The following is a 25,937-nucleotide window of genomic DNA, read 5'->3' as shown; positions in this document are numbered from 1 at the left end:
ATGCGCTCCTGATTGACAGGGCGCCCGCCACTGCAATCGAAAATAAAATAGCTTCACAGAAGATCCCGTGTGAAGAAAATTGAGATGTTTCTCACAAGGTGGCACTGGGCATCGCCTCCGAGGTGGGCACAGCGCCTCCCCCCCCCTCACGCCCCCGATTTATTTATTTTACGCCCCAATTTCAGGAGGACGAGCTCCGGGAGAGCCGAGCCCCCCGAGCGATGTCTGCAGCCCGGGTCCGAGGCACCCCTCTGGAGCCGCCGCCGGGGGAATCCCGAAGAAATGGGGTGAAAAATCAGCCAAAAGGGGCCGAAAAATCAGCCAAAAGTAAGGGGCCGGCGCCGTTCGGCGCTGGAGGAGCGGCCGGTGACGGCGGGACCACCTGTGGGGGGCTGGGGGCCTGTGGGGCTGGGGGCTCAGTCCCTGTGGGGTGTGGAGCTTGGGGGCTGGGGGGCTCAGTGCTGGGGGGCCATGGGTCCCGGTCCCCTGTGGGACTCGGGGCTGTGGGGAAGGGGCCAGGGTCCCTGTGGGGCTCAGTCCCATGGGGCTGGGGTCCCCTGGGGCTCAGGGCTCGGGGCTGAGGGTCCCAGGTCCCCGTGGGTCCTGGGTCCCCGTGGGGCTCAGTCCCCGTGGGGCTGGGGTCCTGTGGGTCTCAGGTCCCCCTAGGGCTCGGTCCCTGTGGGACTGGGGTCCCCCGGGGCTTGGGGCTGAGCGGCTGTGGGTCCCGGGTCTCCGTGGGGCTGGGGTCCCGGGGGTCCCGGGCCCACGTGGGGCTCGGTCCCCGTGGGCCCTGCTCCCTGTGGGGCTGGGGTCCCTTGGGGCTAAGGGGCTGTGGGTGCCAGGTCCCCGTGGGGCTGGGGTCCCGTGGATCCTGGTCCCCGTGGGGCTCAGGGCTGGGGGTCCCCGTGGGGCTCAGGGCTGGGGGTCCCCATGGGTGCCGGCTCCCTGCGGGGCTCGGGGCTAAGGGGCTGTGGGTGCCAGGTCCCCGTGGGGCTCGGTCCCTGTGGGACTGGGGTCCCCCGGGGCTCGGATCCGGGGTCCTGGGGGTCCCGGTGGGGCTCGGGGCTGGGACCCTGGGGGTCCCGAGTCCCCGTGGGGCCGGGGTCCTGCGGGTCCTGGGTCCCCGTGGGGCTGGGGTCCCCATGGGGCCGCTGTCCTGCGGGTCCTGGGTCCCCGTGGGGCCGGGGGTAGGGTCCCCGTGGGGCCGGGGTCCCGAGTCCCCGTGGGGCCGCGTCCCGCCTGCTCCGTCCCCGCGGGGTCCCCGCGGCCCCGCCCCCGCGGCGCCCGGCCCGGCCCCGCCCCTCTCCCCCCTGGCCCCGCCCCCGGCCGCGCCCAGCCAATGGCGGGCTGTAAACACGGCGGCGCGCCCCGCCCCCCTGCCCCTCGGCGCCCCGCCCCTCGGCGCGCCAATGGCCCGCGGGAGCCGGCGCGGGGGCGGGGCGTGGCGGCGAGGACCCCGCGGCGGGCCGGGGCTGCCCCGCGCTGTGCCTGCGCCGCGCTGCCGCTCCCCGGTGGCGGCGGCGGTGCCTGGGGGGTGGGGAACCGGGAACCGGGAGCGAGCGATGCGGCGGGCCCCGCGCCCCCCGCGCTGTGGTGTCACAACAGGCGTGCGGCGTAGGGCCGCGGTCCCCAGCCACTAATTAACGGGGGGGGGTTAATTAGGGGGAGACCGGGATCCCGGGGGGGAAGCAGCGGAGCCCCGGGGACCCGGGGACGCCCCCCCCGGGGTAGCGGGGCCGGGTCCGTGCGTGGCTGCGGGGCCCAGCGGCCTCCTGCCCGGTGTTAGCGGGGAGGGGGGGGCAAAACCGGGAGGGGGGGGGTAAAAACCGGAGGGGGGAGGGGTAAAACCGGGAGGGGAGGGGGGTAAACCCGGAGGGGGGGGGGGCAAACCGGGAGGGGGGGGCACCGACAAGGGGGGGCGCCCATGCCGGCAGCAGCCCGGGGCGGGGTCCGGCGGGGGCGCCGCTCGTGCCCCCCCCCCGCCCCGCAGCCGCGATGCCGCCCGTAGCTCGCGGCCCCCCCCCCCCCCCCCGCCGCCGCCGCCCCGCCGCCGCCGCCGCCGCTTGGCCGCCCGGCGATCAGGCAGCGCGCTGGCCCGCTACGTCTCGGTGCCTGCCGGGGTCCTGCCTCCGGAGCCCGTGCGGGGATGTGTGGGAGACCCCGCGCCGGCCGCCGCTCAGAGCTCACGGTGAGTTGTTACAATGTAGCGATCCCGGCCCCCTCCCCCGCCCCCCCTCCCCCACCCCACCCCCCCTCCCCTCCCGGCCCCCCCCCCTCCCCGTTCCTTCCCCCCCCCCCCGGCCCCGTTCCCGCTCCGGGCCCCCCCCTTTGCCCCGCCGCTTCCCCCCCCCCCCCTCCCTCCCGGTTCTTCCCCCCCCCCCCCCGCCCCTTTTCCCCGCCCCCTCCCCGCTCTCCGGGACCCCCCCCCCCAGCCCCGGGGGGGAGCCGCGGCCGAATAAAGTGGAGTTTGCGCCCCCCCCCCCCCGCTCTCTGCTCGTCTTCATTCGCCCCCGGCCTCCGCGCCCCGACGCCCCCCGCCTTTTGTTCGCCGGCACCCCGCGCTCGGCACGGCCGGGGGGGGGCCGCGACCCCCGGCGTCGAGCCCCCCCGGTGATGTCCCCCGCGGTGATGTGCCCCCCCCCGCGGTGATACAGCCCCCTGGCATACCCCCGATGCACCCCTGATGTTGTGCCCCCCTGGTATTGCGCCCCCCCCGATGTTGTGCCCCCCCGGTGTTACACCTCCTGCCGTTGAGCCCCCCCGATGTTGTGCCCCCACCGGTGATGCCCCCCCTGGTGATGTGCCCCCCCCCCCCCGGTGATGTTCCCCCGGTGTTCTGCCCCCCTGATGTTGTGCCCCCCCGATGTTGTACACCCCTGGATTTGCGCCCCCCCGATGATGTGCCCCCCCCGCTGTTACAGCCCCTGGTGATGCGCCCCCCTGAAGTGGTGTCCCCCTGGCATTGCGCCCCCCCCGATGATGTGCACCCCCGGTGTTACACCCCCTGGCATTGCGCCCCCCTGATGTTGTGCCCCCCCCCCCGGTGATGTGCACCCCCTGCCATTGCGCCCCCCCAGCGTTATGCCCCCCTGATGTTGTGCGCCCCCCCCCAGCGTTGTGCACCCCCTTGTCGTTGTGCCCCCACATTGTGCACCCCTGGCACTACGCCCCCCCCCCCCCGGTGTTGTGCTCCCCGCCTTGGTGTTGTGCCCCCACATTCTGCCCCCCCGTGGCACTCTGTGCCCCCACGTTGTCCCCCCCAGGCACTGTGCGCCCCCCCCCCCCCCATGTTGCACCCCCGTCTCCGCGCCGTCGGCACCCCCAGACCCTCGCCGCCCACGGTGCCCTGGTGACCCCGCGAGCGTCCCGGTGCCACCGGCCGCTGGGCTCTGGGGACCATGGGGCGCCTCGGGGTGCCTTGGGGCGCCTCGGGGTGCCTTGGGGCGCTGGCGGCCCCCTCCCACCGCCGCTGCGGGGGGCCGCGTGCCGCTCGCTGCCGTGGTGGGCGGCGAGGAGCGGCCGGGCGACGCTGGAGCCCGACAGTGCCATGGGCGCGTCGTGGCCGCGCCGCGGGCTTGGGGGTGGCCAGCGGGTGCTCTGCAGCTCGGTTGGACCCCGCTCCTTCCTCCCCAAGCCCCCCCGCGGCCGCAGCCCTCCTCTTCCTCTGCCCCGATGACCAAAAACCTCCCCAGCACCTCGACAGGGCTCTTGGCGCCGGGGAATCGTTGGCGCTATGGCGGCAGCGCCGGCGGGCTCAGGCCACCAAATTTTGGGTTTTGGGAAAAAGCAGGCTGTCAAATCTCAGGTTTTTGGTCGGAGCAGGCCGCCGAATTTTGGGTTTTCGGAAGGAGCGGGCTGCCAAATTTCGGGCTTTGAAGGGGTTACGGCGGCCGCGGCGTCGCGCCGAGCTTTTGCGGGCGCTTCGGCGCGGGGCTTGGCGTCTCCGCACATGCCGGCCAAAGCTGCCTTCCTTGGCAGCCTCTGTGGGGAAATCTCCCGAAATCTCGGTGAAATCGGGGCTGCCGCGGGGCGAAACTGCCTCGGTTTCCCTTCGGCGCGTGCCCGCGGTTGTTCCTGCCGCTGCGAGCGGCCGCGGTGGGCTTGGAGAGAAGGAAGGGTCGCGTCCGCCCGCGGCGGGAGCTCTCCGGCTCCTGCGGTGATTTCCGAGGGCAAAGTTTGGCCGAGAAATCGTTTGCGGGGTCGGGACCAGCGCCGGTGTTTGGCTTTTCCCCGGGCGCCACCGAGGGCCCCCGGTGCCGCCCGGCGCCTTCCTCCTCCCGGCTCCCTCCGAGCCCGCCTGGCCTCGCGCTCCCAGGCGAAGTCTGGAAATGATTTGGAGCGAGACGCGAGCGAACGCGGCGCTGGGAGGAGGGAAGGAGGGAGGGAAGGAAGGAGCGGGCGCGCGGCCGCCGGGCTCCCGCCGCGGACAGAGCGGGGCCGGCACGCGGCGCCGGCTGCCCAGGGAGCCGGTGAATCGCGGTGACGCGGGGCTGGATCGCGCGGGGCGGCGAGAGCCGGGCGTCCCGGGGCGTTGGGGGCCGTTGGGCGTGAGGGCCGCGGCCTCGGTCACCTCGAATTTCCCTCGGCCGCGCGAGGGCGGTGGGGTCGGGGCTCCCGGAGCTCAGAGAGGTGCCGGTCAACCCGGGCGGAAGGACGGAGCCGCTTCCTCGGTGGTTTTCAGCGAAGCCTTGGGAGCCGGGAGGAATTGGGAGCCTGGGTTGGAGCAGAGCCGGGAGCCCGGAGTGGAGTGGAGTGGGGAGCCTGAATCGGTGCTGGGAGCCTAAATCAGAGCAGAGCTGGGGACCTGAATTGGATCGGAGCGGGGAGCCTGAATCGGAGCACATCTGGGGACCTGGAGCGGAGCTGGGGACCTGAATCGGAGCGGAGCTGGGGACCTGAATCGGAGTGGGGAGCCTGAATCGGAGCGGAGCTGGGGACCTAAATCGGAGCGGGGAGCCTGAATCGGAGCGGAGCTGGGGACCTAAATCGGAGTGGGGAGCCTGAATCGGAGCGGAGCTGGGGACCTAAATTGGAGCAGGGATCCTGGACCAAAGCGGAGCGGGGGACCTGAATCAGAGTGGAGCGGGGAGCCTGAGTCGGAGCAGGGAGCCTGAATCAAAGCGGAGCTGGGGACCTGAATTGGAGCAAGGAGCCTAAACTGGAGCTGGGAGCCTGAATCGGAGCAGAGCTGGGAGCCTGAATCGGAGCGGAGCTGGGAGCCTGAACCGGAGCTGGGAACCCACGTTCCTCCTGGCTGCAGCCCTGCGAGCGCCGCGCTCCGTGCAGTGGGCGCAGCGACTCCGGCACGGGAGGAGCGGGAGCCGAGCTCCCGGCTCGGCAGCGCCGCGCGTCACCTGGGGCTTCTCGCCCCGCGCGCCCCGGTCCTGCCGGCCGTCGGAGGACAACGGCGCCGCGCAAAAGCGACGTCGACGCCTCTCCTTCCCCGCTTGGCGTCACGGCTCTGGGCGTCCAGCAGGGCCCTCGCGCCCTGCTCGTAGCCGACAGCCTCCGAAAACGCGCGATTGACCCGCCGGGGGGCAGGGGGCTCCCGGAGGCACCGCCACTCGCGCCCGGTTCCTCGAGATCCGAGCGCGCCCGGTTCCGAGGCCGCTGGCAGCGCGCGGGCACGCCGCTCGGGAGCCGGCCGTTAAAAATAGACGCTCGCCGTTGGTATGTTCAGAATCTGCCCCGTTTCCTTTTTTAAATTTCTGTTAGCGAAGGGAAAAAAAAAAAAAGAAAAAAAACCACCACGCGCGCGGCTGTTTACGTTTCAAATATTTATCAGCGCCGCGGGGAAGCCAGCGCGCGCCCTCGGGGGGCTGCGTGCGGGGCAGCGCGCGGCGGGCGGGTTCCTGGCGGAGGACGCGGCGTCCCTGCGGCGCCCGCGTTGAGCTGGAGATCTCCTCGGGTCCCGGCAGGGCTCCCGCGGGCGCTGCGGGGGGCGAGCGCTCCTGGCGCCGCTGTCGAGAGCTCGGCGGGACGGTGCGGGGAGCCCGAGGAGCCCCGCAGCGCCACCGCGACCCGCTGCAGGGCTCCGTCCCCGTCCCGCGGCTCCGGAGTCTCTCCCGATGGAGAAAATCTCGCTGGGGTCCCGAAAATAGAATAATAGCGCCCAAAAGTGGTAAAAGGAGCAGGCAACATCGCGGGGTGCAGGATGAGCGCTGCCCGCGCCTTCGTCCGTCCCGAACCTCGCATGGATGGTCCCGGCGCGGCGTCACCCACGGGGACGCCTGCGGGAGCTGGAGGGCCGCAAGCAAACCTCAGCGACCCCCCGGCACTGGGAGAGAAACCCGGAACTGGTGCCGGGAACTGGTGCCGAAAACGTGCGAGGAGCGGGGACTCTGTCCCGCGGGAGCGCGCCTTCGCCGTGTGCCGGAGAAACTCCTCGGGTCGCTGGCCGGGTCTGGAAGCGGCGCAGCGCCGTCAGGAAGGCGGGACGTGGAGGAGCCGAGCGCTGCGGGCGCTCCGAGGATCCGCCGGCGTCCCGCGTGGCTGCGCCGCCGAAAAGCCTCAGGGCGGCCCAGGAGCGAGCGCGGGGCGAACCCGCTCGGAGCCGCCGATGGCACGGGGCGTCCCCACCAGTAGCACCGTGGCTCCCGGTGCCTCGGCACGCGGCTGTGGCGCTTCCGCCAACCGGGGAGGGGGGCGTCCAGCCGGGGAGCAACCCGGGGGCCGCATCCTGGCCTCAAACGCTGAGAATTGGCGTAACCGGCGCGGGTTGCGCTCGAGGTGGCCGCGTTGTCGGGGCACGCAGCCCGTCCTCGGGGGATTTGGGGGGTCTGAGATCAGCGCCAGGCGCTGCGGCCGAGGTGCCTTCGGCCCCGAACCGCCCTGCTCACGGTTCAGCCCCGGTTTCCACCCGCGGCGCCGCGGTCGAGCAAGGGAAGAGGCTCCGGGCTTCCAGCTTGGCGGCGGCGCCACGCGGCGCCCCTCGCCCTCGCCTCGCCGGGCGGCGCAGGGAGTAAAGTTCGAAGGCATCTCGAGGTGTAAAGTCCTCCCCGGCGGCCGAGCGTGCCTGTGCGCCGCGGCGGCGCCGAGATTCCGCGTTCCTTCAGCGGGACGCGGCGCGAGGGGCAGGGGATGAATGAACCTTCGGGGGCTGGAGGACGTGAGGAGAAGCAGGGCGGGTTTTAAGGAAGAAATCTGGGATTTGATCGAGGAGCCCCGCTCTGGAGGAGCGCGGCTGGGGTTGGTGCCGGGGCCGTGGTGTCGCCGCGTCCAGCTGTGTTACCGTTTCCGTAACTTCTTGGCTTGGCGTTGGCAGGGGGTTTTCGGTGGAGAATCCCCGATTTGGGTGTCCTGGGCTCGACCTAACGGTGGTTTTCGGTGCCCCCCGGTGTGTTTACTCTGCGTAAAACCACGCCTCCGGGCCGCGCATCGGCACGCGGGACTAGGAGGGGGAGAGGATGCGGAGGGGACGCGGTGCCCGCAGCAGGACCGCGTGGACGGAGCCTCCCCTGCGCGGGAGCTGAGCGCTCCCTGCTCCGAGCGCAGGCCGGCCGCGGTGTTTCTCTTGCCCCGCAGCGCGCCGGCGTCACGTCAGTGCCTCACGCTCCTGGATGCCCGATAAAGCTCTCGCTGGTTTTTGCACGGGTTTGGTTGTTGGTGAATCGGCTGCTCAGAAACGAGCCCACGTGGGGCCGAATTCCCCGATTCACAAGCCAAAGAAATTTGGGAATTCCTCCCTCCCGCTGGCTCTCCCCAACCAGGTTGGCTTTTTTCATGGAGGCGATTGTGGCGAGCCCCCAAATCATGGACGTGGTCGTGGTGTGCCCCCAAATCATGGACATGGTCGTGGTGTGCCCCCAAATCATGGACGTGGTCGTGACGTCCTCCTAAGTCATGGATGCAGTCGTGGTGCGCCCCCAAATCATGGACGTAGTTGTGGTGCGCTCCCAAATCACGGACCCGGTCCTGGTGTGCCCCCAAATCATGGACGTGGTCGTGACGTCCTCCTAAGTCATGGACGCGGTCGTGGTGCGCCCCCAAATCATGGACACGGTCACGGCGAGACTCCTGCCCTGGTGCTTGGCCCTGGCGCATCGCCGCGAGCGTTCGCAGCGGGGTTTGCGCGTGTGGTGCCGCCGCGTCAGGTGAAGGACCGGGCCGGGCTCCTCGCCCCGCGGCCCCGCGCCCCCGATTCCCCCCGGAGGTGGCAGGCGAGAGGCGAGGCGGGCAGGAATCGACCGGGCGGCGTGTCGGCACGCGGCCCTGGGGGGAATTCGGTCGCCACGAAGGGAGGTGGGCGCGCGGAGCCCCGGAGCGCCGGGCGCCTTGGGAATCCCGACCCGCGGCCAACCACGGGGCGTTCGTCCCGCGCCGCGGGAGCGAGTTCCCTGCTCGTTCCCCGTCTCTTTTAGTGCTGAGGGAGCTGGCTCGCGTCTCCTCGTTAGCTCGGAGTTTATTAGTGGCCTCGTTCGGGAGCCCCGCTCCCTTGCGCCTTTAAGCCCTGCCCAGCCCACAGCTGCGGAGCAGATCCGAGCGGGGGGAAAGGGGGGGGGGGAACACCAAAAACACGACGGAAAAAAAAGAAAACCAAACCCGAACCGAGCATTTCCCAGCCCCGCTCGTCAGGAGGGTATTTGCGCGGAGGGTGGCCGGGTGCCGGGGCTGAGGTTATCGGAAAAAAGCCCTTGGCTCCCCCCTTCTGAAGCCAAACGCCCCAAAAACATGCACAGAAACGCCCCAAAAAACACGCACCAAACCTCCCTGGCGCTGCCGGAGGGGCGCGGGCGACGTCCCGCGCTCGCTTGGCGTCGAGTAGGAAGAGCCCGCCGACCTTCCTCTCCTCCGTCCACCGGTTTTGGTGGTAAAAAGGGGCTTTTTTTCGGCCCTTTGGACGGGGCTCGCGCCGGATTAGCGCCGGCTTCGGGTCGCGCCCGGCTGTGCCGCAGCCGGGGTGGCGTCGGGAGCCGGCGACCTGCCCCGCGTGCACAGCCCGAAAAAATAACGCTGGCGTTTGTGTTCAGGGAGGCTGAAGCCCAGAGGACCTCCAGCACCTGAGCGGAGCTGGTACTGCGCGGGGATTTTGTGGCAGTCCCGGGCAGGATGAGTGGCGGTGCGCGCCCATAGGTAGGTCCGCGCGGGGAGGAGCAGCGCCGCACCGCCGAGCGCCGCGCTCGGGGCGCGAGGGACCGAGGGAGCAGCTCCGCGCGCCGCCGCTTCGCCGGCAGTAACGCGTCTTCTCCGCTCTTTGCAGTTGACATGGATGATGAAGACGGCCGGTGCTTGCTTGATGTCATTTGGTAAGTGGCGCCCGCCCCGACGCCTCGGCCTCCGCACGCGCCCTGGAAGCGCCGGCGCTTCCTGCGGGGCCGCCGCGAGCCTGCGGCAGCTTCACTTCCTTCCTCCGCCGGCCTCGGGTTTGATCGGGATAGAACCGAGCCAAAAAGAACCCCGGGCACGCTCGGGAGGGTTCCCAAACTGCGGGAAGTCGGGAGTTTGGTGCTTTATTTCGTCCTGTCCCCCCCAAAAAAATCTCCCCGGGGGCTGCCTGCCTCGCGCTTTGCCCGGCCCCTCGTTACCCCGAGCGGCGTCGGGGCGCTGATAGAACCACGCCTCGCGGCCCCGTCGGGATTGTGGGTCCGCCCCCTGAAAGCTTTCGCCCCCTAAACGCTTCCTCTCTTGTTTTGCAGCGACCCCCAGGCCCTGAACGACTTCCTGCATGGATCCGAGAAGGTGAGCGGGGGCCTGGCTTTGCTCGCTGGAAGCTTTCTGTGCCTAAAAACGTGTGCGCTAACGAGCGGCCAGTCAAAGAAAACCCCGAGCTGAGACTCCTTTCACTTCCAGGACTCTTTTTTTTTTATTATTATTATTATTATTTTTCCCTTTTTTTTCCCTTTTTCCGTGAGAGCGAGGACCGGGCTTGCGCCAGGCCCTGCGGGGCTTTGTCGTCGCGGGCCCCAAACCCTGGTTGTGGCGCTTCGGGGACCTCGGCAGGAGGGGTCGGGCGCCGCTCAGCGCGGCAGCCGCTGGATTTTGGGGCCGTTTCAGGCGAAAACGGGTGTTCTCCCGCCAGCGGGAGACAGGCTGGGAGGGGAGCTCGCCTGCACGCCGCACCGGCCGTTCCCGGTCAGCGCTGAACTGGGCTTTTTTTTTTGTTTTTTGTTTTTTTTTTTTCATAATTTTTCAATATTCTATTTAAAGAAAGTAAACGCAATCTTTTTAATTACAGATTGACAGTGATGATCTCCTGGACAACACAGGAGATGCAGCCAGTGCCTTTTTTGAAGGTGCTGGGGTATGTATTTGGTTAATTTATACGTGGGGAACGGTAGCTTAGAAACCTCCCTTTTCATTTTTTTCCCTTTTTTTTAGTTTTGAGGCTCGTTTTCAGTCAGTTCCCAGGATGCGGGGATCGCCCCCCGCCTCTGGAGAGAAGCAGCCCCAAGGGGTCCCCCCCAGGTCGGGGGGAGCCAAGCCGATGCTCGCGAGAGGCTCCGGGGCTGGAAGACGCGGGAGGAAGGAGAGCGGGGAAGGAGCAGCGGCGCTCCCAGCCCTCGAGGGCGGCAGGGGGAATTTGGGGAAAATTCCGGAGGTTCTGAGCAGAAATGTCTCCTTGCCGTCCGCTTCGCCCCCCCCCGGTGGAGCAGGGAGCGCTCCGCTTCCTCACAGCCCAGGGGCGCAGCAGAGGGGAAACGAGAGGCAGAAATTCTAAAACCCTTTTTTTTTGCCCCAAGAACGCGGGTTTTTCTGCACGAAGGTCTCTTTTTTTTTCCCCCCCCCTCTACCTGCACTTCCATGTAACAGAACCTTTTTTTTTCCCTCCGTTCCTCTTCACGTTACGCTCGATTTTTTTTTTTTTTTTTCTAAGGACTTTGGGCAAAACTGCTGCTGATTTGTCCCCGGTGAGCGTACCGGAGCGCTGAGGCTCAGCTCTGCCGGGGTTATTTCCTAGTTTTTAATTCTCCGCTGGATTTTGGATTCTGGTCTTCCAAAGGCGCTTCTCCCTCCCCTCGTGTGGGGCAGCGCGAGGTCCCGGGCGCTCCCCGCTCGCACGAGGGGAGGCGCGGGGCGCTCGCTGGGCTCTCACCCTTCCTTCGGGGAGTGGAAGTTCCCCCTCGGTTTTATCCCTGAGGAATTAGGGGAGGCGAGGAACGCGCCCCGGCCCCGCTGGCTCCTTACGCCGGGGGTGGGGGGGGGGCTCAGGGTCCGGGCCCGCTCCTCGCGGTGCGGCGGGCGGCTCTGCCGTCGGTGCGCCTGCGCTGGGACCGCTCCGGGGCGATGCTTTGCGCCCCTCGGGGGGAACGGCGCGGGCTGCAGAGCGGTGCCCCCGCCCCGCCGCGAGGCCTGCGGGCGCCGCGAGCGCCGGCGGGGCCGCGGGGCAGGTCAGGGAGCGTTATCCGCGCCCCTCTCCCGTGCGCCCCAATTCAACGCCGCCTTCTTTCTCCCCCGCGTCCCAGCTGCACGTCCAGGAGCCCCCCGGCAACCACCTGAACGCCGAGCAGAGCCAGCCCGCCACCAGCGTGGACCTCGACTTCCTGGAAGATGACATCCTGGGCTCGCCGGCCGGTGGCGCCGCCGCCCTGCCCACCGCGGAGCAGCCCTGCGACATCCTGCAGCAGAGCCTGCAGGAGGCCAACATCACGGAGCAGACGCTGGAGGCCGAGGCCGAGCTGGACCTGGGCTCTTTCCAGCTGCCCACGCTGCAGCCCGTGGTGCAGGCCGCCTCCGACGGCACCCCGCAGATCTTCTCCGGCGGCGCCGACCTGATCGGGCTGCAGCAGCCCGCCGTCCTGACGCACCAGGCGCTGGTGCAGCAGCCGGTGGGGGCGGACGTGGTGAACAAGGCCATCAGCGTGCAGCCCTTCCTGCAGCAGGTGGGCCTGGGCAACGTCACCATCCAGCCCATCTCCAACCTGCAGGGCCTGCCCAACGGCAGCCCCGGCGGGACGCTGGGCATCGCGCCCATCCAGGTGGTGGGGCAGCAGGTGATGGCCATCAACCAGCCGGCGCAGCAGATCATCGCCAAGCAGGTGCAGCCCTCGCCGGTGGCCGCCGTGCCCGTGGGCAGCTACATCGCGCAGCCGGCGCCCGAGCAGCAGCAGGTGACGCTGGCCTCCACCGGCGTCTCGCCGCAGAGCGCCGGGCTCGTCATCCAGAAGAACCTGCCGGCCGTGGCCACCACCACGCTCAACGGCAGCTCCATGTTCGGCGGCGTGGCCGGCGCCCCGGCCTCGCAGCCCCTCACCGTCACCTCCAACCTGAGCAGCCCCCTGGTGCAGGCCCAGAACGTCATCATCCACCGCACGCCCACCCCCATCCAGCCCAAGCCCGCCGGCGTCCTGCAGCAGAAGCTCTACCAGATCACCCCCAAGCCCTTCGCCCCCAACAACGCCACCCTGACCATCCAGAACGAGGCGGCGCTGCAGCAGCAGAAGGCGCAGCAGAACCTCACCTTCATGGCCGGCAAGGCCGGCCAGAACGTCGTGCTCTCGGGCTTCCCCCAGGGGCTGCCGGCCAACGTCTTCAAGCAGCCCCCGCCGCAGCAGCCGGCGCTCAGCAAGCCCATGAGCGTGCACCTCCTCAACCAGGGCAGCAGCATCGTCATCCCGGCGCAGCACGTGCCGCAGGCGGTGCTGCAGGGCCAGAACCAGTTCCTGCTCCCCGGGCAGCTGGCGGGCGCCTCCGCCGTGCAGCTCCCGCAGCAGCTCTCGGCCCTGCCGGCCAACATGGGGGGCCAGATCCTGACCGCCTCGCACCCCAGCGGCCAGGCCCACATCATCACCAGCCCGGGGCCCGGCGGGCAGCTGATCGCCAACCAGGCGCTGCCGGCGCAGATCCTCACCAACCAGAACATCGCCGGGCAGCTCAACCTGGGCCAGGTGCTGACCTCGCAGAACGCCCACGGCACCGCTCACATCCTCTCGGCGCCCATCCAGCTCCAGCCCGGCCAGGTGGGGCAGCCGGCGCTCTTCCAGATGCCCGTCTCCCTGGCCGGCGGCCTGACCACGCAGAGCCAGCCGGCGGTGGCCGCCTCGCTGCCCGGCGGCGCCATCGGCCAGCCGGGCCAGACGGTGATCCAGGGGGTGACGCTGCCCAGCCAGGTGGCCATGCTGAACGCCGCCGAGAACCTCGGCCCCGCCGTCAGCATCCAGCCCTCCGCCGCCGCCGCCAGCAGCCAAAGCCCCGGCCTCGTGCAGCCGCAGCCCGCCTCCGCCGCCGGCCTCCTCCCCGGCGCCGAGCAGTCCTCCATCCTCACCGTCCAGGCCGCCCCGCAGCCGCCCGCCGCGCCGCCGCCGCTGCAGCTGAGCGTGCAGCCCCCGCCGCCCGCCCCGCCGCCCGCCCCGGCCCAGCCCAGCCCCGGCCTGGCCTCCTCCAGCCCCGAGAAGATCATCCTGGGCCAGGCGGCCGCCGGCGCCGTCATCAGCCAGGACTCCATGCAGATGTTCCTGCAGCAGGCGAGTAGCTTTCCCCCCCCGTGGGCTGAATTCCTCCCGGGCCCTCGCGGCGCCGAGCTCGGGACCGGGGCTCGGCCCCGGGCGGCCCCGACGGCGGGGCGGGCGCCGGGGACCCGCTCCCACGGGGCTCGGGGAAGGGTTTCGTGCCCTTGTGCGCGGTGCCGGGGCTGAGCCGCCGTGGGTTATCGTCGCTCGAGTCTTGGGTTCGGGCCCGGCCGGTACCGCCCGGCGTCCCGGCATCGCCGGGCCTGGGGCGCCCGCTTGTCGGTGCTGATCGTGGTTGGTTGGCGCCAAACGGCGGTTTGTTGGTGAAAAATAAGGGTTCGTTGGTGACAAATCACCGTTTTTGGTGACAAATCGTGGCTTGTTGGTGCCAAAGGGCGGTTTGTTGGTGAAAAATAATGGTTTATCGGTGAAAAATAAGGGTTTGTTGTTGAAAAATAAGGGTTTATTGGTGAGAAATCACCGTTTTTGGTGACAAATCGTGGCTTGTTGGTGACAAATGGTGGTTTATTGGTGAAAAATAAGTTTATTGGTGAAAAATCATGGTTTGTTGGTAAGAAACCACCGTTTTGGGTGACAAATCGTGGCTTGTTGGCGCCAAATGGTTGGTTGTTGGTGAAAAATAAGGGTTTATTGGTGAAAAATCACCATTTTGGGTGACAAATCGTGGCTTGTTGGCGCCAAACAGTGGTTTGTTGGTGAAAAATAAGGGTTTATTGGTGAAAAATCACCATTTTGGGTGACAAATGGTGGCTTGTTGGTGCCAAATGGCAGTTTGTTGGTGAAAAATAAGGGTTTATTGGTGAAAAATCACAGTTTGTTGGTGAGAAATCACCGTTTTTGGTGACAAATCATGGCTTGTTGGTGACAAATGGTGGTTTATTGGTGAAAAATAAGGGTTTATTGGTGAAAAGTCATGGTTTGTTGGTGAGAAATCACCGTTTTTGGTGACAAATCATGGCTTGTTGGTGACAAATGGTGGTTTATTGGTGAAAAATAAGTTTATTGGTGAAAAATCACGGTTTGTTGGTGAGAAATCACCGTTTCTGGTGACAAATCGTGGCTTGTTGGCGCCAAATGGTCGTTTGTTGGTGAAAAATAAGGGTTTATTGGTAAAAAATCACCATTTTGGGTGACAAATGGTGGCTTGTTGGTGAGAAATCACCGTTTTTGGTGACAAATGGTGGCTTGTTGGTGAGAAATCACCGTTTTTGGTGACAAATCGTGGCTTGTTGGTGCCAAGTGGCATTTTGTTGGTGGAAAATAAGGGTTTATTGGTGAAAAATCACCATTTTGGGTGACAAATGGTGTCTTATTGGTGACAAATAAGAGTTTATTGGTGAAAAATCACGGTTCGTTGGCGACAAATGGTGGCTTGTCAGTGACAAACGGCGGTGTGTCGGTGACAAATCGTGGCTTTTTGGCGAATAGTAGCAGTTTATCGGTGACAAATGGCGGCTTGTTGGTGACGAGTTGGGGTCCGTTAGTGGTAGCGCACCGTTTATTGGTGACACGTCGTGGGGCGTTGGTGACAAACGCTTTGTCGGTGGAAAATCGCAGGTTGTCGGTGACGAGTGGCAGTTTATCGGCGACAAACCGTGGTTTGCTGGCGAGGGATCGCGGGCTGTTGGTGACGATCGCGGTTGGGTGACAAGTTGTGGTTTGGTGGTGACAAATCACGTTTTGGTGGTGACAAATACCAGTTTGTGGTGACGAATTGCGGTGTGTCGGTGACAAATGGTGATGTGTCGGTGACGATGGCGGTGTGCCGGTGACGATCGCGGCCACACGTTAATGCCACAGCCAAACGCGGCCCGAGGGCGCCGCGAGTCGCTCCCCGGCACCACCGCACCCACCGGTGCCTCTGCCCGTCCGCGGCGTAGCCGCCGGCGCCCCGAGCCTCCCGCCGCCTGCTCCAGCCTCCTCCCCGCGCCGCTGCCCCTTCCCCCCCCAGCTCCTGGCGCGGCTGGGGCGCGCAGCGTGCCGGATCGGCGCCGCCGGCCTCGGGGGCAGCAATGGCGCGTGGCGGGAGGCCGCGGCACGCGGCGCGCGCTCGAGGAGAAGGCTCCGGGCGTTTGGCTCCGCTCCCGTCTCGTCTCCCCCGCCCCGGCTTTCCCCGCCGGACCCGCGGCGGCACGGAGGAAGGGCCCGGCGGCGGCGCGCGGCTCGGGGGCCGGGGGCGTCCCCTCGTCCGTCCGTCCGTCCTTCCGTCCCCTCTCCCAGCTCCGCTCTTCCCGCTTGCTCGCCTCCGGGTCCCCACTAACCCCGCCGGCCGCTCGCGCTGCTCCTCCTGCCCTTCAGAGCCTGCCTCCAGCTCCCTTCCTTCCTCATCCTCCTCCTCCTCCTCCTCCTCATCCCCTACGGCTCCGCAGGGGCACCCGCGCTGCAACGGGGCTGGTCGCCGGAGGGCTGAGCTGAGCGGTCCAGGGCCATCCCCGTTAATTAACGGGGCGTCCCGTTAACATCCCCGTTAATTAACGGGGCGTCCTGTTAACATCCCCGTTAATTAACGGGACGTCCCGTTAACATCCCCGTTAATTAACGGGGCGTCCCGTTGACATCCCCGTTAATTAACGGGGCTGGCGTTGGCTGCCCCACAGCCCGCCGCGAGCGCGGCGTTGATGCCGCCGAGGGCAGGACGCGGCCAAGCGGTCCCCTGGGAAGGAATTAGGGGCTGGGGGGACGCTGCCCCCCCCGGCTCCCCCCGCTCGGCGCCCCCCGGCTCAGCGTGGGGACGGCGCCGGAGGAGGGAAGGGGCCGCGGGGCGACCCCGCGGGGCCGAGGCGCTTTCAGAGCGGCCGGCCCCTGCGCCGGGAGCTGCGACTAACTTCTTGCTCTTTCCTTCTCTGTTTCAGTTACCCGCAGGGCAGCAGAAGCTCCCTGGAGCCTCCCCGTCCCACTCGCTACCTCATCCTCCCCTGGGGGACAGCCCGCAGCTCCAGCCCGCCCACCTCCCGCAAATGCCGTCCCCGCACGCCGCCCGGCCGCCCTCGCAGCCCCAGCCCCTCTCCCGGCCCCCCTCGCGGCCCCACTCGCGGCCCCCCTCGCAGCCGCGGCCCCCCTCCGAGCCGCTCGCCCGCTCCTGCACCCCGCAGGCGCCGCTGCCGGGGCTCTACGTGATCCAGAACCCGCTCGGCCCCGCGCCGCCGCTGCCCCCGCTGCGCCCGCCCTCCCAGCCGCCGGCCCCCTTCCAGCCGCCCTGCGAGGGGCAGCCCCCGGCCGCGCCGCCCGACGCCCCCCACTCCCACTCGCCCCACTTCCAGCTCCAGTTCCCCCCGCAGGGGCCCGGCAAGCCCCCGACCCCGACCCCGGCCCTCCACCTAACCGCAGAGCCGCAGAGGAGCTTTCAGCTGGTGCCGAGCCAATTCCCAACCCTCGCGGCCGTCCCAAACCCCGCTCCTCAGCAGAAGCAAATACTGGACAGGTTCCAGCAGGTAACTAAGGACCGCCGAGGCCTCGGGGCTCTTCCGCTCGGTGTAGGGCTTCGGCGTAGGGCGCCGCGGGCGAGACCCCGACCGAAAGACCCCGGGCGGGCGCTCGCGGCCGAGCTTTTGGCTCTCCCTGCCGGCGGCTGCGGCGCTCGGGGCCGGCGGCTCCTGCGGGGCTCGGGGCGCTCGGTCGGTGCAGCGCTCCCTCGGGCGCCGTGGTGCCGCGGGCACGCGGCGGTGCTGCGGGTGTGCGCGGTGCCTCGGGACGGGACCGGGAGGAGGGAAGGCGGCTGCGCCGGGGGAGAGGCCGGGCTGGGGCCGCGGGGCCCTCGTTAGCGGCGACCGACGAGGGCAGGGCCTCCCTTCCTAACGAAGGGCGTGGAAAACGGTTTGGGAAACTCAGCGTGGCGACGAGGACAGGGGGCAAGGAGGGAGCCGAGAGGGCAGCGAGCGCGGTTTTATCGGGCTGCGCCTCGCTTTGGGGCGCTTCCCCCCCCAGGAGGGCGCGCGGCGGAGGCGCTTGGACGCATCCCGGCCCTCCCCGAGCTCCGCGGCGCCGAGCGGGAGCGGCGTGGCGCGCGCAGACCCCGCTCCCCAGCCCCGTGGCCGGTTGCGGAGCACTTGCCCACCGCTCACGCCCGCCTCTCGCCCCGCAGGTGCCGCAGGGGATCATCCTGCAGGCGAAGCAGCCCCCCTCCAGCCAGGCCGCCCCGGCGCTGGGCCAGTTCAGCGGCCAGCCCTCCTCCGTGCTGGTCAGCAGCCAGGGGGTGACGGTGACGACCACGCCAGCCCCCGCGCACAGCCACGCGCCCGCCGCCGGCCCGCCGCCCGCCGCAGGTTGGTGACGCCCTCCACGCCGCTCCCCCCCTCGCGCTTACGGCGCCGCGGGCCCCCGAGGAGAAGCGGGATCGGTGCTGGCGCCGCGCTCGCAGCCACGCCGCGAAGCCGGCGCTGGGCGAGCGGAGCGAGATCCTTTCATTTTAGCCCTCCCCCAGCCCGGGATTATTCGGGTTGGGGCCATCCCCGCGACCCCTGGGGGCTTTGGGTGGCTTTGGGAGAAGTTTTCCAGCGCCGCGGGTGCAGCTCGGCCCTCGGGGACGAGGCGTGCCGGCGGGGCCCTTGTGGGGGCGTGCAGGTGACCCCCCCCCGCCTGTCCCGTGCCGCCAGGTATCGCCGCCCCAGCGCCCGCCGAGAGCAAATCCTTCCCCAGCGCCCCCACGCCGATCCCCGCCGGGAAAGGGGCCGCGGGCCAGGGGAAGCCGGGAGCGCCCCTCGCCATCCAGCAGCCCGTTCAGGTGAGAGAAGTTTCCGTCTTTCCACCCTTTCCCATTTCGCTCGGAAGTTTTCCGGTTTCGGGGCAAACGAACCTGCTGGCGCTCCCCTCGGCCGTCGCGTTTTATCAGGAGGGGGAGGAATTAAAATCCCAGAGGGGTTTTTTCCCCCTTTTTATTTGCGTCTGGTCCTCACGGATGGTGCCCGACCAGCAAAACCTTTGGGCTTCGTGCCCGCTCCGGGGAGAATTGGTGCCTTAGCGATGGTTTCGGGGGACGGCACGGCCCTTGGAGCGGGTTGCTGGAAGCACAGATTAAAACAACCCTATTTTTGTGCAGAAAGGGGTTTTAGACCGGGGCGTTTACACCAGAGCAGAGAGGGGAAAGCTCCTCCGCCAGCCACCGGCTTCTCGCCGCGCATCGGAGGTCGAGGAGCTGCGACGCGGGGGGGGTTTGGGACCCCAAACTAAGTTTTTTTTTTTTTGTTTTTTTTTGTTTTTTTCCCTATCTTCTGCAGGCGAAGCCCGGAGTGATCAGCTCCGTCTCGGGCCTGAACCTCGGCAAAGGCCCCCTGCAGATCCAGGTGGTGGGGAAGGGGCTCCCGCAGCTCGTGCCCTCGGTCCCCGTGCAGACCCCGCCGCTGGTGAGGGCTCGGGGGACGCTCCCCGGGGGGGGGACCGGTGGCCACCGAGCTGTTCCTCAGAGGGGAGCCGTGTCCGCGGGTTGTTTCTTCACCCTGTTCGCGTGGGGACCCCGGAGAGGACCCCTTAGGCCACCTGGGGGGGGGTCTCCGTGCCCGAGCCCCCCGATCTCTTGCTCCGTTCCCCGTGCCTGAGACCCCCGATCTCCTCCTTGCGCCGTTCCCCTGCCCGAGCCCCCCGATCTCTTGCTCCGTCCCCCAGCCCTAACCCACCTCACCTCGTCCCTGCCCCCCTAGAGCAGCCGCCGGCCTTCCCGGCCTCGCTCCGGGTCCTGAAATCCCCCAAAGGGGGGGGGATTCCCCCGGCCGGAGGGCTCCCCCCCAGTCCCTACGTCTGCGGGGAGTAAGCCCGGCGCGGCGGCCGCGTGCTCCTCTCACCGCTGTTCTTTCTTTCCCCCCCCCAAGTATGACAGCAAGCTCGGGAGCCTGAAGAAACCTCCCACACTACAGCCCAGCAAGGAGGCCTGGTGAGTGCGCGGGGGGGAGCCGGGGGGGGGGGGGGGACGACGACCAAAACCCCTCGCATCGGGCTGCGCTGGGGCGAATCGGTGAATTTGCAGCCCAAAAAAGGGGCTTCCCGCGGGAGCCCTGCGCGGTTCGTGGCCGCGGCAGGAGCTCCGCGGCAGCTGGGCTCCTCTCCCTTCCTTTCCAGCTTCCTGGAGCAGCTGCACAAGCATCAGGGGGCGGTGCTGCACCCCGACTACAAGACCTCGTTCCGCTCCTTCGAGGACGCGCTGCAGCGGCTCCTGCCCTACCACGTCTACCAGGGGATGCTGCCCTCCGCTCAAGACTACAGGAAGGGTGAGTTCTGCGGGGGGGCTGCCGAAACGCCCCGGCTCGCCGGGGGCGTCACGGCGTGGCCAGGACGGCTTTAAAAAAAGCTGGAAAAAAAAAAAAAAAGGCACGCGGGTTGTTTTTAGAACCAAAAAAAAGGAAAAGGCAGCGAAGCCGCCGCTCCGGAAAAGCACGCGTTCCCGGGGCAGCGTGTCTGACGTCGCCGGGGCTTGAACCTCTTCCAAGCTCCGCTGCGGGAGTTTGCTCGCAGCGTGCTCTGAGAGACCGCTGGAGCAGGACTTTGGGGGTGCTGCGGGGTCCCTGGGGTCGCTGGGGGACGGGGGATCCCGTGTCCGGGGGCTCCTCGGGGTGTTTTCTGGAAGAGCCCGGAGCCCTCGGTCCGTTGGTACCAGCTCAGAGCGAGAGCTCGCGCTGCCGCCCGAGGCCCCCCACAGCGTCCCTCCCTCTCCTTCCGCCCGCAGTGGACGAGGAGTTCGAGGTGGTGTCTGCCCAGCTGCTGAAGCGCACGCAAGCGATGCTGAACAAATACCGCCTGCTGCTGCTGGAGGAGTCCCGGGTAAGGCTGCAGGTCTGCAAACGGACCCGGTGATCTGTCCACACCGGGCTGCTCCGCTTTCCCCGCGCCGGGCGGCTCTCGTGCTCCGCTTTTCCCCGCGCCGGGCGGCTCTCGTGCTCCGCTTTTCCCCGCTCCGGGCCGCTCTCGTGCTCCGCTTTCCCCGCGCCGGGCCGCTCTCGTGCTCCGCTTTCCCCGCGCCGGGCCGCTCTCGTGCTCCGCTTTCCCCGCGCCGGGCCGCTCTCGTGCTCCGCTTTCCCCGCGCCGGGCCGCTCTCGTGCTCCGCTTTCCCCGCGCCGGGCCGCTCTCGTGCTCCGCTTTCCCCGCGCCGGGCCGCTCTCGTGCTCCGCTTTCCCCGCGCCGGGCCGCTCTCGTGCTCCGCTTTCCCCGCGCCGGGCCGCTCTCGTGCTCCGCTTTCCCCGCGCCGGGCGGCTCTCGTGCTCCGCTTTCCCCGCGCCAGACTGCTCTCGTGCTCCGCTTTCCCCGCGCCAGACTGCTCTCGTGCTCCGCTTTCCCCGCGCCAGACTGCTCTCCTGATCCGGTTTCCCCGCGCCGGGCTGCTCTCGTGCTCCGCTTTCCCCGCGCCAGGCTGCTCTCGTGCTCCGCTTTCCCCGCGCCAGACTGCTCTCGTGCTCCGCTTTCCCCGCGCCGGGCTGCTCTCGTGCTCCGCTTTCCCCGCGCCGGGCCGCTCTCGTGCTCCGCTTTCCCCGCGCCGGGCCGCTCTCGTGCTCCGCTTTCCCTGCGCCGGGCGGCTCTCGTGCTCCGCTTTCCCCGCGCCAGACTGCTCTCGTGCTCCGCTTTCCCCGCGCCAGACTGCTCTCCTGATCCGCTTTCCCCGCGCCGGGCTGCTCTCGTGCTCCGCTTTCCCCGCGCCGGGCTGCTCTCGTGCTTCGCTTTCCCTGCGCCGGGCTGCTCTCATGCTCTGCTTTCCCCGCGCCGGGCCGCTCTCGTGCTCCGGTTGGATGGGATGGGAGCGGCGCGGGGCAGCGCGTCGAGGCAGCTCGCCCTCACCTCAGCTCCTGTCCCGCAGGGATCGGGGCCGTGGCCTCGCGGCCTCGCGTCCAGCCCCAGCCTCTGACGTGTCCCCCCCTCCCCTTTTTCCCCTTTCTTTTTCCCCTTTCTTTTTCCCCTTTCTTTTTCCCCTTTCTTTCTCCCCTTTCTTTCTCCCCTTTCTTTCTCCCCTTTCTTTCTCCCCTTTCTTTCTCCCCTTTCTTTCTCCCCTTTCTTTCTCCCCTTTCTTTCTCCCCTTTCTTTCTCCCCTTTCTTTCTCCCCTTTCTTTCTCCCCTTTCTTTCTCCCCTTTCTTTCTCCCCTTTCTTTCTCCCCCTTTCTTTCTCCCCCTTCTTCCCCTCTCCCCACGTTCCCCTCCGCAGAGAGTCAGCCCTTCGGCGGAGATGGTGATGATCGACCGCATGTTTATCCAGGAAGAGAAGACCATGCTCGCGCTGGATAAACAACTGGCCAAGGAGAAACCAGGTTGGGAACGCGCTCCTCCTCCTGTCTGCCCGCCGCCGATAACCCCCTGCCTTTTTGATGCTTTCCTGCCTCTTCAGAGGCCAGACACGGCGCTTCCGCAGCCGGCCGTGAAGGGCAGGAGCGGTGCCGGGGGTGGCTGCAGTGCCGCGGGTGGCCGCCGTGCCGGCACGTCCCGCCGGCCCCCGGGGGCTCGGCGGGGCTCTGAGCCCCTGCCCTGGGGCTCCTCCGGCGGCCCCGCCGCCGCGGTGTTTCCCCGGCGGGTGGCGGTGCTCGCGCTAACGCCTGCCCCGCGGTGCTTCCCTTCCAGACGAGTACGTCTCCTCGTCGTCGTCCCGCTCGCAGAGCCTCTCCTCCTCGGCGGCCCTGGCCTCCGCCTCCGGCGCCGCGCCCGCCTCCGAGAACCCCAAGGCGCCGGCGGCGCAGACGGCCACGCAGATCAACCCCACCAAGCTGGTCATCAAGCACAGCGGCGGCTCGCCGTCCGTCACCTGGGCCAAAGCCTCCCCGGCGCTGGACGGCGACGAGGACGCCCTGCCCTCGAGGAGCAAGCCCCCGATCAAGACGTACGAGGCGCGCAGCCGCATCGGCCTCAAGCTGAAGATCAAGCAGGAGGCCGGCCTCAGCAAGGTGGTGCACAACACCGCCCTCGACCCCGTGCACCAGCCGCCGCCGCCGCCCCCGCCGCCCGTCTGCAGGGTGATCAAAACGGCCGAGCAGCACGCGCCCCCCGCCGCTGCCGCCTCGCAGATGAACGGCACGGTGGAGCACGTCGCCCCGGCCCCCGCCGAGAAGAAACCCGCCGTCACCTACTGCCGGCTCCCCCTCCGCAAGACCTACCGCGAGAACGTGGACGCCTTCGTGGCCGAGAAGCCCGCCGCCGCCGCCTGCCCCAAGGGCGGCGCCCCCAAAGCCGACAAGGTGCCCGGCGCCCCGGTGGTGAAGCAGGAGGACGGCTCGCGGAGCGTCATCACCTCGCACAAGGCCCCCGCGGCGGCGGTGGAGAAGAGCCGGCCGGAGGAGAGCTCCAAGCTCCTCTTCTTCAGCAGGAGCGACGCCCGCTCCCTCGTGCTGCAGGACGGCGCCGCCCCGCAGAAGAGCGACGACTCGACCAGTGGCCTTATGAAGGAGCTCGCCGAGGTGGAGGATGAGTTCTACCGCGGGATGATCAAAACGGAGCCCCCCGACCACGGCGCGGGCTCGGAACTCACCTGGGAGGTGCCGCTGCCGCCGGCCAAGCGCAGGAAGTCGGAGTCCTTCGACGTGGACAACGCCAGCTTCTCCAGCGACAGCCCCCAGGACGACTCCCTCAACGAGCACCTACAGAGCGCCATCGACAGCATCCTCAACCTGCAGCAACCTCAGACTGGGGGCCAGAGCACCCGGACGCCCTCCTCCTCCTACAACTCCTCCTCCTCCCCCTTCTCCTCGCCCGTCCACCGCACGGACACGTACCTTGCCCCCAGTCACAACGGCGGCCTTGGAGCGAGGACGTTGAACAGATAACAGCGAGCGGAGCGGGAGCGGGGCGGCGAGCGAGGACCCACGCAGGAGCTCGTGCGGGGCAGCGCCGGGGCTGCCCCCCCGGAGCCTCCCCCCCCATCGTCCCGGCCGCGGGGAGCGGAGGGCGCCCCGCCGGCGCTTCCCGGTGTTTATAGGACGGGGCCCGGCTGTCGGAGCGCACGCGCCGGGGCCGGAGCTACGCCGCTCGCCTCGGCGACGTCACGGCAAGTGCGGAGCGGCCGAGCGCGGGGGGCGGACTGGCGGGGCCCGTAGGTGTTGTTGGCTGTGTAATTTAGATTCTGTAACAAATGGCTAATCTGACTACCGCATCCATCGCTCTATTTTCTCTTCCCCCCCCCTACCCCCACCCCCCCTACCCCCACCCCGGCCGCCTTCCCCGTGGAGCAGGCTCTGAGTCGAACCAGCGGGAGGCCAAAGAGGACTCTGCAGTCGCTGCCCCCCCGCCCCCCCCAAGGCGAAATTGGGCGCCCCTCCTCTAAGTTATTTCCGCATCCCCCGCGGGCTTTTGGACCCTCGCCGGCCGGCCGGGGCAAAGCGAGAAGGGGGACGCAAACACTACTCACGGGGGGAAAGTTTACAGCGAACGGGGGCGGCCGGCGGGGCGCGGAGCCGCGGCGTCGCCACGGGGCAGCGGCGAATTTGGAGCGGCCGCGGCGCCTCCGCCGTGGTTTTCTCCTCGGCGGCCTCCCGCGGCAAAGGGGGGGGATTTCCCCCCGGCTCTCACCAAGTGCTCGGGCGGGCGCGTCCCCCCCCTCGCCCCCCGTGCTCCTCGCCCCGCTCCTCCTCGTGCTCGGGGCCGCGCCGGGCGCCGGCTCCGTCCGCCCCCGGCCTCGATCGGCTTCGCCCGTCGGCGCGGGTTTCCGAACCCTCTTCTCGTGGCTTTTCGTCGTTTTTCCCCCCCCCCCCACCTCCTGCTCCGGTCTGTGCCCTCTCGCGGGAGCCCGATCACTGTGCCTGAGGCCGAACCTTCGCCAGACGCCGCTGCAAAGTGCCACGAGTCGCGGGGGAACCGCCGTGAAACCGCGCGCGCCCTCGCCGCGCCGCGCCCTGCCCGCTCCCTCCATGCCTTACCCGCTCCTCGCCCCGCTTTCCGTCCCCCCCGCGTCGCCCTCGCCGCGCCAGGAGCCCGAGTTTTTGGGGTCAGATGAATTAATTTGGGGGGGGGGGGCGGGAAGCGGGAGCCCCCCGGGGCTCGGTCGCCCGGCGGCGCGGGGAGGAGACGCGGCCGAGCCCCGGCGGCGTCGCCCGCGAGGGATTTTCTGGATCCCGGCCCCGTGCCGTGAAAGGAGCCTCTGCGCGGCGCCCGGCGGCGAGGGAGCACCAGAAACCGCGGGGAGGAGGGCGGTTAGGCCTTGTTCGGGGGGATTTCACCGGGAAAAGGGAAAAAAGAAAGAAAATGGAAAAAAAAGCGGCAGCCTCGCGTGCCCCGGCCCCGCTCGGGCTCCTGGCGGCGGGACGGGGCCGGCCCTGCACGTCCGCTGGAGCCGCGCCAGCCGCTCCCTGGAGCGCCGCCCGCCTGCGCTTTTCCCCCCTTATTTTTTTTATTTTTTATTTTATTTTTTTTTTTCTTCTTTCCTCTCTTTTCCGAGAAGAACCCGTAAATCTGCGGCGCCGGGCCTGGGACCCGGCCGGGCCGCCAGCGCCGTCGCTCCCCGCGGGCGGCTCCGTCCCGGCCCCTCGGTGCCCGAAGCCCGTCCCGAAAGCGTCAAGGCTCCGGCGGCGGGCGGCTTTTTGGGCCAAAAACCCCCGCTTTCATGTATTCGGCCCGGTCGGGAGCTGGCGTGGCTCTGGCCCCCCGCTCCCTTTTCTTCTCGTTTCGTCCCCGAAAGAGGCCTTAAAGCGTCCGTGCGCCCCCGAAACCCGCGGGGGGGGGGGGGGGGGCGAGGAGAATTCCCCGCGCCGCGGAATCGCCAAAAAGGGAGGAATCTCCCCAAAACGGTTGAGGCTTTTCTTCCGGCGCGCGTTTCCACCCGCTCGCGGGGTCGCTCCGCGTGCCCGCGCCTCGCTCTGACCTTTTTTTTTTTTTATTTTTTTTGCGCTTTTTTCCCCCCCTTTTTTATTTTATTTTTTTGTAATCCCCCCCCGCACGGAGAGGGCAGGGCTGCTCCAAGGGAATTTTTCGTGGAATTCTCTCGATTTCTGGTCCTCGGGCGCCGCGAGCGGGGCGAAGCCGCCGCGCGGCTGGGTAGCAATAAGGGACGACGCTTCCCAGGCGAAAATATTTGGCGTTTTCTTTTTTATATATACGTATATATATATAAAAATGTATATTAAATTGTTTGGGTTTCGTTTAGTGTCTCTCTTTTTTTTCTTTTTTTAAAACCGAGAAGGAAGCGCGGGTTGGGACCGGTAGCTCGTTCTTTTTCCTTCCCCCGCGAGCCGGAGCCGGCGAAGAACCCCAAATCCCCCTTTTTTTTCACCAAAAAGGCCGTTCTGCGCCGGCTCCCTCCCCGCCGCAGCAGGGCTCCCGTCCCCTCCACCTCCCAAATTTCCAAATTTCCCAGGAAAAAATCCTCTCGGCGGGGCCGGGGGCGGCCGCTTCCGGCCCCGGGGCCTCGCCGCCGTCCCCCCCCGCGCCGTTACTCCCCAAAACCAGGTAAAATCCCCCAAAACGCCCCAAACCCCCGGCTCCGCCGGCGCAGGGCAGGCAGCGGCGGGGGGAGAAGCCCCCGGCGCCCCCCGAGCCCGTCCCCGTCCCGCCCGCCGGTACCGGTGACCGCGGTCACCGTCGGAAACGAAATATAGTACTATAAAATAATTTTGTACTGTATTTATTGTGCATACCGAGTTT

At 68.2% G+C, this 25,937-nt stretch overlaps 1 protein-coding gene across 7 annotated transcripts; it reads left to right on the top strand.

Annotated features, from left to right (window-relative positions):
* Window positions 1–23,446, top strand: BICRA (BRD4 interacting chromatin remodeling complex associated protein). Of its 7 annotated transcripts, XM_066984498.1 has the most exons (16): window positions 1–98; window positions 186–327; window positions 8,970–9,072; window positions 9,200–9,245; window positions 9,636–9,678; window positions 10,175–10,240; window positions 11,403–13,400; window positions 16,259–16,837; window positions 17,488–17,668; window positions 17,999–18,126; window positions 18,620–18,745; window positions 19,208–19,269; window positions 19,455–19,603; window positions 20,059–20,153; window positions 21,523–21,625; window positions 21,933–23,446. In XM_066984498.1, the coding sequence occupies exons 4-16, from the start codon at window positions 9,205–9,207 to the stop codon at window positions 23,126–23,128; spliced, it is 4,767 nt and encodes a 1,588-aa protein (XP_066840599.1). In that variant the 5' UTR covers window positions 1–98; window positions 186–327; window positions 8,970–9,072; window positions 9,200–9,204; the 3' UTR covers window positions 23,129–23,446. The 7 variants fall into 7 exon arrangements, with proteins under 7 accessions (XP_066840599.1, XP_066840600.1, XP_066840596.1 ...); XM_066984499.1 differs by lacking the exon at window positions 1–98 and having other exon boundaries at window positions 184–327; XM_066984497.1 differs by lacking the exons at window positions 1–98; window positions 186–327 and adding an exon at window positions 2,050–2,188.
* The last annotated feature ends 2,491 nt before the right edge of the window (window positions 23,447–25,937 follow it).

The sequence above is a fragment of the Anser cygnoides genome, chromosome 29 (genome assembly GCF_040182565.1).
Source record: "Anser cygnoides isolate HZ-2024a breed goose chromosome 29, Taihu_goose_T2T_genome, whole genome shotgun sequence".
In the NCBI taxonomy this organism is placed as follows: Eukaryota; Metazoa; Chordata; class Aves; order Anseriformes; family Anatidae; genus Anser; species Anser cygnoides.
This window is presented reverse-complemented; position numbering and strand designations above follow the sequence as displayed.